The following is a 13,273-nucleotide window of genomic DNA, read 5'->3' on the forward strand; positions in this document are numbered from 1 at the left end:
ATAGGAAAAAAAAAAAGGCAATTATGTCAAACATCTTCATTACTGGTTGAAATGGAGAAAGGTATGGAAATTACATGCATAAACAAAGTTTTGATTTATGTGTTTATAAAATAACAAAGATCCTTATATTATCTAACATGCGATATCATATAGTGAAGATGAAGGTTATTTTTTGAATACTAATATTGTGTATATTATTTATGTATACCATCATCAACAATTATGATTTTCTTATAGTTGAATTGGTCATAATCAACCATTATGATTGATTGGTCATAATCAATCAACCAAAGTATGGATATGGTGATGTAATATATTGCTTTATAAAAATATATTTAAATGTCAAATTAGGGTTTTACTAATGCATTTTAATATTTTTTTTCTACCAACAATTACTCTATCTTCCTTTTTAAGCCACTTGTCAAATATTTTAAAGTTAAAGGGTTTCAATTTTCCATATTAGAATGAACAAATACTTATTATTTTAGGATACTTGGTCTTGAATTTGTGACTTTGCATAAATGAACTAATGAATCTGGCTGAGACAAGTTCACCTTAACAAAAAAAGCCTTTATAAGAATTTGAAGCGTTCCAATAGATTAAACTTGATCTTGAAAAGTTCAAAGGTGTAGAGAAGGAGATCAAGATAGAAGGAAGATGTATTTTTATCAATCTAAATTATTAATTGAAATGGTGCAATATATGAAATTACTTATATTATAAAGTTATGATTTATTTATTCTTAATATAACAAACATCTTTATATTATTTAACATGTGGAGCATGATTTAAATTTAAATTGCCATTTGAAATCCATAGCAATGAGATGGTTAACCATTTTTCTATTATCTAATATGAAAACTATAAAATTCAAGATATATTAGTATATAAAGTATGAAAGATCATGCATTTTGATATCTAGGATTTGGGTGTAGTCTGTAAAAGATAATCGAGATATTTGGTTAGGTTATTGATTATTAAAAAAGGTTCACTCATTGATGAAACTGGTTTTTTGATTGGTTCAAAATCAAATGTATAAATTTTCTTTTATTATTTGTTTGGAACGGAGAAATTCAATCCTAACCACCATTAACAAAAGCTAAACCTTTTTTGACAAACACTATTCACCCATATTTATTTGCATTGTCACTAGAATAGTGTAATGACGATTTTGCCTCTCTATCCAAAAAAATTAATACTAGTTTTCAAGGATATTGAAGTCTTTTCATATGGCCCAATAGTCATTACCAAATTCATAGGGAAGAAATAAATCTTTTTTTTTTATTTCAATTGCATAGTGAAACAAGCAAAATACTTTTGGAAGCAAAAGATTTAAAATTGATGTCAAGAGGTGCTTCTGTATTTGCATAATTGTTTTTTCATCATTATAATATCATTTAAGGGGCAATTTGGTATATGAAGAAATATAAAAAATAATAAAAATTAAAAAGCATACTGAAACAACCAAAACGCTCTTAAAAGGAAAGATTTTAAAACTGGTGTCACTGAGCTTTTTTATCTTTTCACAATAATTTTTTATTATTATCATGTCAGCTTAGGGATAATTTGATATTTGATCAAATATGAAAAATAAAAAGAAAGGTGGAGTTTTTGTGGCGCACTCTTCGATGAGTGAGAGACTCTAATGCCTCCCAGTGTCGTTGGAAGTACCGCCATGTTCTCTTTCTGGTGGAGCGGTGCATGTCCGCAGTGATAGTCCTTGACCCTCTTTATTGTTGCTATTTCAACTACAGTCCTAATTTTTTATTTTTCTAATTTTTGTTCTTGATCTTTTTGAAGGAGTTTTATTTGTTTTCAATTTCATCATTTCATCCCAATTTGCTATATATTATTTTTTGAATTTGATCCTTGTTCTTTTGATTATTTGTTTTGGGCCTTTTGTTGAATTGGTATTTTTATTCAATTTTACCCTTCAATCAAAAATTTATTTTTATTTTTTATTTCAATTTTGATCATCATTTTTTTTAACTGTGTTTTTTTTTGTTCAATTAATTTTTCTTTTCAATTTCACTTTTCAAACAAAAATAAAATTTATTTTGTATTTTAATTTTGATCCCTATTTTTTTAATTGTCATTTTTTGTTTTGGATCCTTTTGTGTAATTGATATTTTTTTTCCAAGTTAATCCCTCAAAATTTAATTTGTTTAGCATTAGGGTGTTCTACTCTATTTGCCCAAGTCACATATTTGAAAAATTAATGCATGTTAACATTGTGTTTTTTCCTTATTTTTGTGTTTTTTCCTTATTTTTTTTATTTTCTTTTCAGTTTTGTGATTTCTTACGTTTTATTTTCTATAGAGTTATCTTAATCTCATGACTTGAACCATGAGTTTTGTAGATTAACCCAAGTTGACTCACCTCTTATTTCTCTGGTTATAAGTTAGTCATGTTAATTTGGATTGATTCGTGCTATTTTTTTTGTCATTTTTCTATCATTCCATCATTCTGTATTTAATGAGCTGAGAATTAAGTTATATTATTTGTCTTCTTTTACATTTTTTTTTCCAGTTATTGTTATCACTGTTTTTTAATTGGTCTATTTTTTGTCATTATTTTTTTTATTATCTGATTAAAATAAAATCAACTTATTTGATCAAGTTCAGTCTATGATTGAAGTTACATTTTTTTTTTCTTTTTTAAAATGCTTTGAGCTATCTAAATATAATTTTTAATAGAAAAAAAAAACCCATAGATGTAGTCGGATACGTACAACGATTAATTTATCACACATCTAAGTTAAATTTGATGGTACTTTTATTTTTATTGGTAAATTATGATGTCCTATATATTTTATAAGTCATGTTGAAGTTATAAACTTTAATAAAATGTTTTGAAAATTAACAAAATCTCCCTTTATATATATATATATATATATATATAAGTAAAGTTTTAGTTAATTTATATCCAAAATCTTTAATGGTTTTTAAATTTATCTCTCCTATAGTAAAGCGAATTTTGAGCATAAAGAGAGAGACATTTAAAGTATTTCCTTAAACAGGAAGAGTGCTTTAGTCATTTTTTTCAAATTTAGTATTTAGAATTTTATAAAAGCTCAAGAATCTAATTTTCATTTTACAGGTTTCTTAATCGGACTTAATTCTTATTTTGAATAGACAAATATATCCCTCAATAACAATTCCTTCCTTGTAACGCAATTCTGTAAACAAAGCAGTTCGTTTTCCACTAATTGTCTAAATTTATAAAAGCACTAAAAATAAAAGATAGAAAATTTAAATTTGGTTAAAATTTGAGGGAATATTCACTTAAAAAGGTAGTAAAAAGAGGGTTTTGACCTTTCGGAAGGCTTTATTGCATATTCTGTGGTCTGTGGACAACCGATAGCAACTTTACAGTCTACGAAACAGAAGTGTAGCCCAAAAAAAAAAAAAAAAAACACTAAAAAAAGCAAAAAAATAAATCAAAACTTTATACTACAAAAATCTTGTCGAAAAACACAAACTACAAAAAGCAATAATAATAATAATAATAATAAATCAAAACTTTATACTATAGAAATCACTAAAGCCAAATAAATAAATAAAAATACAAAAATTTTAATGAGCAAAAGAGATTGTAAATATAAACTCCAAGTCCGTAAATTTTGTTCTTTCTCTAATAATAATAATTTTTCGAGAGATTTATAAAATCTTAAATAAGTTCAAAACTCTATTTCAATTAGAAAATAAAATAAAAATCTGGAATTATAAAGAAAAGAAATAAAATTTGAAAATATAAAAAATATAAAAACAATTAAAACTAAAACTCTAAAATGAAATTTTAAAAATCTAAAGATCCAATGGTTTTTAGAAACTTCTAAATTTAAATATAATCCAAATAAAAGTTATAATCTTTTTAATTATTATTGTAATTTTACATCATCAAATCTCCTTTTTAATCTAAACTTATTTTATTTGTTCCTAAATATATTTACTGTACCATTCATATAATCTTCAAATTCTTATCTAGTCGTAATAAACTCTCGTGCTCAAAATCACCCTTTGTCACGTCCTAACAACATCACCCTGTCACAGAAAGCGCACTCAAACCCCTCTCTCTCTCTCTCTCTGTCTACCCTTGAAGAGTTGTTGGTCGTCTATATACAGCCAGAGCAGAAGCTATGAGAGAAAGAAAGACTTTTCAGTCAAGAAGATTATATGCTGTAAGTAGTACTGCGCATGCAAAAAACAAAAGTACATACGTAGAGATCAATATATAATGTTCATTCCATTGCTGCTGCTCTTTTCTTCTCCTAGAATAGCTGAGTGTGTTGCATTACTCTGATGTTTCTTTCATGTGATTTACTTGCGTTCTGTGATGATTTTGTTGCTAATATGTGCATGCATGAAGTGGGGGTTTAGTATGTTGTTTCACTTTCCTGTTTCCATTTAAAGAATTCCCAATTTTGGTTTGAAAGTTTGTTCTTTTTCCTCTTCTTTTTTTTCCTGTCTATGCTTTGGATTTTCTTGTCTTTTTCGGTGTATATTGCAGAGATCTTACATAGGTCTTTTAGTTTTTGTGTTGTCTTATAAAACTGGCACAAGCAAATAAAGATCTTGAACTTTGAGCAAGATCTTTCTCTTCTTACAGGTGATAATAATACACTGTGCTGTATTTTATCAGTTTTTTATCTGGGTCTTTTTTCATGATTTTTTATGTTGGTGTTAAATAAATGATCCAGCCCTGGCAGAGTGACTGTTCAAGAATCTTTCTTCATTTCATGAAAGAGAAAACGCATGCATTAGAGTCTGAACAAAGTTCTGTTTTCAGTGGAGACTTGTTATATGATGTTTTAGCCATGAATTTCTTGATTTTTTTTTCTTGAAACTGAATTTTGTTGTTTAAGCAACAATAATTTTTTCAATTATTGGGTTTTCTTTGTTCTTTTTTCTCTTTCATTAATTACTAAGTTCTATGGTTGGCATAACAGTATAGAACATCAGATCAAGTAGTGATGATTTGATGTGAAATTCATGTTCATGTGGGTCATGCAGGTTTGATTTTGATGCTGATAAGAAGTGATACCGGAAACTTGTCTGCGGCTTGAGAAACGATGCCAAGCAAGCTATGGTTTGTACCACTAATGATTTATCAGCATGGAAGGATTTTCCAAAGGGCCTCAGTGTCCTTCTCCTTGATGAGGACAACAGTTCTGCTGCTGAGATAAAATCGAAACTGGAAGCACTGGACTATATCGGTTAGAGATTTTGTGATTCCCCACCTTTCTTTCTCAACCATTTGCCTACTAATTATCTTTCTCAAGTAGAAATTTTGTTTGCGTTGTTTAATTTATTTCAACCTATTTTAACTAAAACAGAAGCTAATTAGTTATAAAACTTGAAAGTGGTTGTGACTGAGATCTATAAATGGAAAACAATTTCTTGCAATGCTCAAACGTAGTACTGACAAAAGGATTTTTTTTTACTAAAGCAACAAGTCATCTTTACTACATGAAGGGAGTTTCCAGATCGTAAACAAAAGTTGTAAAATTTAGTTGTTTTTGGTCAGTGTTATTATCGGTGTTTCAGAACTCTGTATGTTCGAGCAGTGGAAATACAAGAATGTCTATTATTTTTCAATATTTTGTAGTTTTTTGTTTTTTTTCAAAATTTGGTTAGTTTGTGTTTGCCATTTCAACATCATTCTACCAGAGATTTAATTTGGCTCTTTTATCATCTCTTAATTCCAATCAGAACCCTAGGATACTGTTCAAACCACATTATATGATATTAAAGCTACATCTTTTAGATCCCAAACAAAATATATAGTTGCTTTCTTTGAGATATTGATAAACTTGCTCGTTTCTTGGTCTTCTTTAATATTTATCACTTTTATATCCTGTAATGTAATAGTGATGCATTCTCTCCTGTTTGAGCCTCTGCTTAACCTCACCATGCCCATTTTCAGTTTATACATTCTGCAATGAGAATGAAGCGCTCTTAGCAATTTCAAATGAACCTGGAAGCTTCCATGTTGCTATAGTGGAGGTAATTTCCTTTAGTTCAAACCCAACTTTCCAATACCTGGTGAATGTTGTGAAACCTGCAGCAACAATGATGAATATTGTACAAGAGAGTAAACAAGAAAAACACACAAATTTAACGTGGTTCGACAATATGCTTACATTAATAGGAACGAAGAGCTTTATTTCACTATATGTTAAATTAGGGTTACATAATGTATATTAATAGTAGATACTAGCCGCCCTAGAGGTATTAGTAATTTCCAAATAATCCTTGAAATGACTGGCTGCTGTTGCTTTTCCCATCTCATGTCATTTGTTAGCCAAATAATACTTATTACCATTTTCATCATAATCACTTCATATAAGTGCATTAATTAGATATAATATTGTTTAATTGGGCCTAAATCTGGTTGGATTGGCTGAACTTGAATGGCAATCTAATAGAACCTATGGTCACAGGTGAGTACGAGCAATAGCAATGGGAGTTTCAAGTTTCTAGAAACTGCAAAGGACTTGCCTACCATTAGTAAGTTCATATATGATGTTAATATTTTCTATGCATGAGAGTAATGCTTTAAAAATTCACATCTTTTAGCTCCTCATGTTTTGGTTGCTTTCTTATGTGTTCTGTCATTTCCTTCAGGAAAAATCTACTTTGTCAGCTTGGATAGATTTTCATCAATATAATTTACAGCTCCTAATACAGTGCGAAATTATGTTCTTTTTCAGTGACTTCAAACATTCATTGCCTGAACACCATGATGAAGTGCATAGCGGTAAGAACTGTACTCGCCAGTGTTATGTAATTGTATACTAAGTTGCACATACTTAAATGCTTGATGCCACATAATTTTTTCAAGTTTTAATTCTCTCTGATGGTTCTAGTTCTGTTTAGTTAGTGATTGAAGCAAATCCCATTCAACTGTTAGAACTTTCATTGAATTTTGACTCTTGAGTTAATGCTCCATGCATTAAAGGAGAACCTGGAGACAGTCACCATGCCTCATGATCATGTAATTTATTTCTGTGGCTATTTATTTTCAGCTTGGTGCAGTTGAGTTCCTTCGGAAACCACTCTCTGAAGATAAACTAAGGAATATATGGCAGCATGTGGTTCATAAGGTTTGCTAAAATTCTGTTTACTATTTATAGGAACTTACTTTATGATCTCAATGCCATGAAGAGAATTTCTGACTTCATTGATTCTGAGCAGGCATTTAATGCAGGTGGGAGTGTTCAATCCGAATCACTAAAGCCTGTCAAAGATTCTATAGTTTCTATGCTTGAGCTCAAAGTGGAACTTGAAGAAAACGAGGATGAGAACATGGAGAAAACAGAAAATGCGTCTTTGGCTCAGGAAAGCAATGAGCAGCAGTCACCAGCTAGTGATAAGCATCCAGCTCCTTCAACTTGGCAATTTAAACAAGTAGGGCGGCTGCTGGATGATGGAGATTGCCAAGACCATATTAACTGCTCAGTAGAAAAGGATAGTGGGGAGCAAGAGGGGGAATCTAAATCTGTCGAAACAACTTGTGCCATGTCTCAAGAAACTCTAAAAGCAGGGCATCCTCCATGCTTTATAGAGACTGTGATCAAAGAGACAGGTGACTTAACTGATGGTGCCAAGAGTGAGAATAACATACATCCCAATCCACAAAATAAAGACAGTCTCAACCATTCTAATGATGTTGCTTCTGATCTTCATACTTCCAATGGGACTAGAGCTAATCGAAAGAAGATGAAGGTGACTCTGATTATTCTGAATATCAAATACTTTTGAAGTTCCTGATCCTGTCCCAAGGCATAATCACATCACCCCTTTCCCCCTTCAAATTGTCCTACATTTATGAAATGCCTTTTCCACTAATATGCTACCTCAAAATGCTCTAAAGTTTAGTTTCTTTCTTTTTGTTTTTTTCCTTCTCATATTTTCCTCAAGTAAACACTATTTTCAAGACCTCATGATCTTCATTTGTTTATTCTTGATTTGAATCGGAAGTAATGTCACAAGCATTAGCATCTACTATATTTGGATTTGTTTATTTAGAAAAGGCGTATGCTTTTCCTAATTTCATCAACGTGTGATTGCTCTTGGGTGATTGTTGTTTGTTTTTTATTTTGAGTTTTAGGTAGACTGGACACCAGAGCTTCACAAAAAATTTGTGCAAGTGGTGGAAAAACTAGGTGTAGATCAAGCAATTCCTTCACGAGTATTAGAGCTAATGAAAGTGGAAAGCTTGACTAGGCATAATGTAGCAAGTCATCTGCAGGTTCGTAGTAGACTTACCTTTACCAAATTTGTTAGCTTCTGTTCCAATAGGAATCATTATATTTTTATTTGTTATAAGCTCTTGTAGCATTTGCTTTCCCTGTCTGTCATTTCGTGGTCTGATCATTTTTTTGTCTAATTGAAGTAATTTCCATTGGTCTGAACAGAGGTTGGAGACACTTTTCCCATTGTCATTGATTGTTTGCACTTAAAATTAGTTTCATAATCTTTTAAATGTTATTTGTAATTATCTAGACAGTTTGGAACTAGTTCAGACTGCTTTTTATCCACTTCACAAAAATTCATACTCTAGCTAATTAAATACCACTGCATGTTTCCTGGCAGAAATATCGAATGCGCAGGAGGCCTATTTTGCCCAAGGAAGATGACCGGCGATGGCCACACCATAGAGAGCAAGTACAAAGGAGCTATTATCCATATAAACCTATCATGGCATACCCTCCATATCATTCTAACCATGATCTTCCAACCAACCCGGTCTATCCTATGTGGGGAGCAACAGGTAGTCACACAGCTAGCATGCATACGTGGGGCACACCCAGCTATCTCCCATGGCCCCCAACAGAAATTTGGCACAGGAAGCCTTATCTAGGGGTAACTCTTGTTAAATTAAACACCATAATAGAGATTACATTTTTTTCTCCCTGTCTAGCATGCTTTAAAACTGATGGTATAAGCATTTTCTGGAGAACTTTGAATGCAGCTGCTTGATTTGTGCTCATTGTCATATTTCAGATGCATGCGGATGCATGGGGTTGCCCTGTGATGCCACCATTGCATAGTCCTTTTTCTTCTTTTCCTCAAGTAAGCATACCTATGTACAGGTCATAATCTATTTGTGTTTGTGTTCATGTCTCTTATTAAGGTTCTCATAAATTCTTTTCTTTGGAAAATGCAGAATGCATCTGGGTTTCAAAGTGCCAGCATGGTCGATAACAGCTGTGGCATGCCACAAAAACCTTTTGACCTACAACCGGTATAGTAACATCTTACTCTTCCTTTTTATTCAGTTTTTCTGAGAATTCTATTTATATTCATTGATCGCATTCAAGATCATATATTTTAGATCTTGGTCATTAAATGTGTTCTAGTTTGTGTAGCAAGAGTATGACAGCTTGACTTGGGTGAACTGTCACAATTCCTAGAAGTTTTTGGACTCTTTATCATGTTTTCAGTGAGTTAAACTGTGGAAACATATTCCATAAAGAAGGGATTTTAAACTAGCAGCATCACATCCCCTTAGCAATAAGCTGCAGGACATTATAGTAGGTTTCGTCTTGATGCAAGATGTTAAAACTCTGAATAATTAATGCTTCCCAATGCTGTGCAAAACGCAGTAGATGAAGGGAGATTTTGGTTAATGAGCACGAGTACTTACCCCCATGGTCTACAATGTCAGCAAAACAACTACGTTATTGGTTACAGATGTTCTCCAGTCCACCGACAAGGGTTGCCATATATTTTTCATGTGCAATTTCCTAACATTTAATCCAAAGTTCAAATGTGCTCATGCAATAGTCATCGTTTTTTATCTTTCATTCAGGCCGAGGAGGTGATCAACAAGGTAGTGAAAGAGGTAATCAACAAACCTTGGCTACCGTTGCCCATAGGCCTCAAGCCCCCTTCTACAGATAGCGTCCTAGCGGAGCTCTCCAGGCAAGGCATCTCATCAATTCCTCCCCTTTGCTCTAATTCCTTCTAATGTGGTGCCATTTAATCAGATTATGGTAGCTAACTCTAGTTCAGCTGGTCCTTCATCAGTCGTCATCAAAAGATTAGACTCAACCAATCATAAAAAAGTTTTCGACCAACATGATTTGATACGTCCGTAGCAAATTCTAAATTGGCTCGAGACCATCTATCTTATAGCTCACGTGTCTTTGAAGCGCATGTGCTAGAGATGACATCAAGCCACGTAAGGACAGCCAAAAAGGTCTCGCTGATCCTGTCCATCGCCACAGTAAACAGTCACTCCGAAGAGGCAACATAAACATCTATGAAAGCCATGTAGACACGTTATGCATCTCATGTCAAAGTTGTGGTTGTGAACAGATCCTAACAAAGGGCATGTTGGCCTACTGGGTGTTCTGTTTTCTCGTAGATAAAAAGCGTGAGAGCTTTGTTTGAGACATTGCTGATGGGGTCATTTTGTGGTCTTGTTCAGTGGGGCCTTATCAATGTGTAATAATGGGCAATGGGGGAGATCGAGATAATGTTCTGTACTGCATGGATTTTGTGAATAAAGTTGACGACTTGACATGGAATCTTTGATGCATGCTGACTAGTTTTCTATCTCAAACAGTCTCGATGGAGTCCTGAAATGAGGTGTAATTTTTTGAGAAATTGCCTGGCTTTTTGTTGATTGGGTTTTTTTCCAGTAAAAGTTGTTTTCCTAGGGTCCAAGCATTTACGTTGGATTTGAGTACTGTTTGAAAATGCTGGATTGTATTGGCAAAGTGGTTGAATCAGAGTGAATGATGGAATCACAAGCGTCCAAGATGGATATATTAATAGGGCTGGTTTTCCACGTCGGCCATAGATTTGAATTGCCTTTACCTCAGGGTGGTATTCTGAGTTGACAAAGTTAGTAGTTGGATGGATGGGGGATTTTTTAGGCTTTTAACCTTCACTTCTCGTCGTTGTGAGAAAGTAGGGTGAATTGTGCTTTTACCCAATGGTCAAAGGGACCAAATCAACGAATCATGCAGCTCCAACCAAGTAAACTATGGAATTGCCTACCTAACCTATGAGAAAAGAAAAGGAAAAAAAAGAAGAAAAAAACCTCTTTATTATATATGTCAATGGTTGACCAACATTTGGGTAGGAGGGGATCAAGGTATGATCCTACCAAGAATTGCCCAAAAACAAATTTCATAGTACAAAAGCTTCACATCAACATTCCATTTGGTTTTATTCATGGTGATTAGCATCAATTTAATGATTTATGCTTTTCATGTTAAAAACAATTTGAAAAACAGGTCTAACCATTAAAACAAATATTTTCTTACTCTTATACATCCTTCTATAGATCAATTTTAATGGGTTTACCTAAGCTAGACTACGTTGTAAAGCATATTTGATTTTTGGATAACTCATAAAAGCAAAAAAGACTTGTGGTTTTATAAACCTTGACTTTTTAATTTTGAATAGAGTGCTTGTTGGGTTTCCAAAACATATATATGCAACGGAAATAATAAATTTAATTTTTTTTTTGGAGTTTCAAGAATCTCGTTAGATAAATGTAAAGTTGTTTAAGGTTTTTACAAATATTATTTAAAGATCAGATGTTCTTTTTGGTTTGAATAATTGCTTCAAGACTAGGTTGTCGCAAACCACAAGTCGTTTCAATGTCTGGCCTCTACAGTAATCCACACGAACCACCAGTGAGAAATCTTCTAAACCCTTTTAAAAGAGATGAATTGTTATACCTTTGAGTGCTAGTTCTTTTCTTTTGTGTTTTAGATGTTTCTATATTATGCTATTGTATTATCATCTAATGTCCAAAAAATAAGAGGCTTATATATATATATATATATATATATATATATATATATATATATATATATATATATATATATATATAAGCTTCAAAAGCCATATAAATGGTAAAATATCAATTTACTCATTAGATAATATCACATATTTATTTTAGGTTAATTTTATAAACTTATTCAATCAAGTCCTTGCTTGATTGTTTCTAGATCTAGAACTATAATCTTTTATATTAATTACATTCTAGTCTTCAATTTCTAAAACTTATTTACAATTAAGTTACACTCGATTAATCATCCCATTTTAATTTCTAACTAATGGTTCTTATGTGTGTGGCTCATTAGATTCCCTAATAAGTTGACCCAAATATAAATCAAAACTCTAAATAAAGTAGGATTAAATAAATTAAAAAATTTAATTTATATATAATTAAATAATTATTTGGCTTATATTTGAAGATCAAGGACATTGTGTAATTATCTGTCATGATCTCTCAAATATTAAGAAAGTCATAAGTGGTTAGACTTAACCTTTTAGTGACTAGTTTCTTAGTGTAATTACTATCCCTTTATAAAAAAATATTCTGATATAGACATTACAACATGAAGCATGTCTGTTTTGTTAAATTATTTTAGATCTCAACACTATAGTCGTTAATTATTTGAATACGATTTGAGACTCTTTTCAAATCTCATTCCACCTTCATCAAGGATTTCACTATCAATATTATTTAAGAACAGATGAAATATTTTTCCTAATTCACCTAGAGTGATGAATCCTCTCTTAATTACTTAGGTACCTTCATATAGTTTACGCTATAACTAATATATGCCCTTTTGTTTCTTTTGATTAGGACAACGTGTAATCAGGGTCAAAGCATAACACTTTCTATATAAGATAACTTAGTGATTTTAAGTCTAAGAATCACTTACACAACAATTATATGAGCCTTTTTATAGACATAAGTGATCTCTCCATATGGATTTCTCTTACGAGTTAATTCATTGTATATGTCATTTAACAAGTACTTGCATATTAGTTTTAGGTATCCCTTATACATTAATTAATGAGAGCAGTTGCTTCCTTTCATAAAGGAAGAAACATAATATTCATCAGTTTCAGCAGCTCTGATTAATGTCCAATCTTAATAGAATATTGACCAAGAACATTTAAACAATGCTTTGATTTAATAGAAATCTCATAATTATAACAATTTTATAATTTTCTATGCAAAACATTTTTGTTCCATAGACTTTATCTTCATTCTAGAATTATTAATCAAACATTAGATTCATTAATCAAATATAATTGAATATTAAAGATAAAGAAACATTTATTAATAATAAATATGTTTTATATAAATAAAATTAGTTTTACATGTAACCAACTGATTGACTACATAACATATTCACTAACAATGATGATAATGTTATGCAATTAAAAAAAAACAGCATATTCAAGTCTAAACTAACAAGTTTTGACACATTTTCGAGAACTCTATAAACTTT

The 13,273-nt window shown here is 31.5% G+C and overlaps 1 protein-coding gene across 9 annotated transcripts; it reads left to right on the plus strand.

Annotated features, from left to right (window-relative positions):
• Positions 1 to 4,014: 4,014 nt before the first annotated feature.
• On the plus strand, positions 4,015 to 10,537 carry LOC18096932 (two-component response regulator-like APRR2). 9 transcript variants are annotated; one of them, XM_024598287.2, is made up of 13 exons: positions 4,015 to 4,180; positions 5,013 to 5,215; positions 5,926 to 6,005; positions 6,443 to 6,509; positions 6,713 to 6,759; positions 7,028 to 7,105; positions 7,197 to 7,727; positions 8,113 to 8,253; positions 8,598 to 8,867; positions 9,009 to 9,077; positions 9,172 to 9,249; positions 9,817 to 9,929; positions 9,995 to 10,537. In XM_024598287.2, exons 2-13 carry the CDS (start codon positions 5,086 to 5,088, stop codon positions 10,002 to 10,004), a joined length of 1,614 nt encoding a protein of 537 aa, XP_024454055.1. In that variant the 5' UTR covers positions 4,015 to 4,180; positions 5,013 to 5,085; the 3' UTR covers positions 10,005 to 10,537. The 9 variants fall into 9 exon arrangements, with proteins under 9 accessions (XP_024454055.1, XP_024454054.1, XP_024454050.1 ...); XM_024598286.2 differs by having other exon boundaries at positions 10,035 to 10,537; XM_024598282.2 differs by having other exon boundaries at positions 9,817 to 10,537.
• The last annotated feature ends 2,736 nt before the right edge of the window (positions 10,538 to 13,273 follow it).

This window comes from Populus trichocarpa, chromosome 3 (assembly GCF_000002775.5).
Source record: "Populus trichocarpa isolate Nisqually-1 chromosome 3, P.trichocarpa_v4.1, whole genome shotgun sequence".
NCBI classification, from domain to species: Eukaryota; Viridiplantae; Streptophyta; class Magnoliopsida; order Malpighiales; family Salicaceae; genus Populus; species Populus trichocarpa.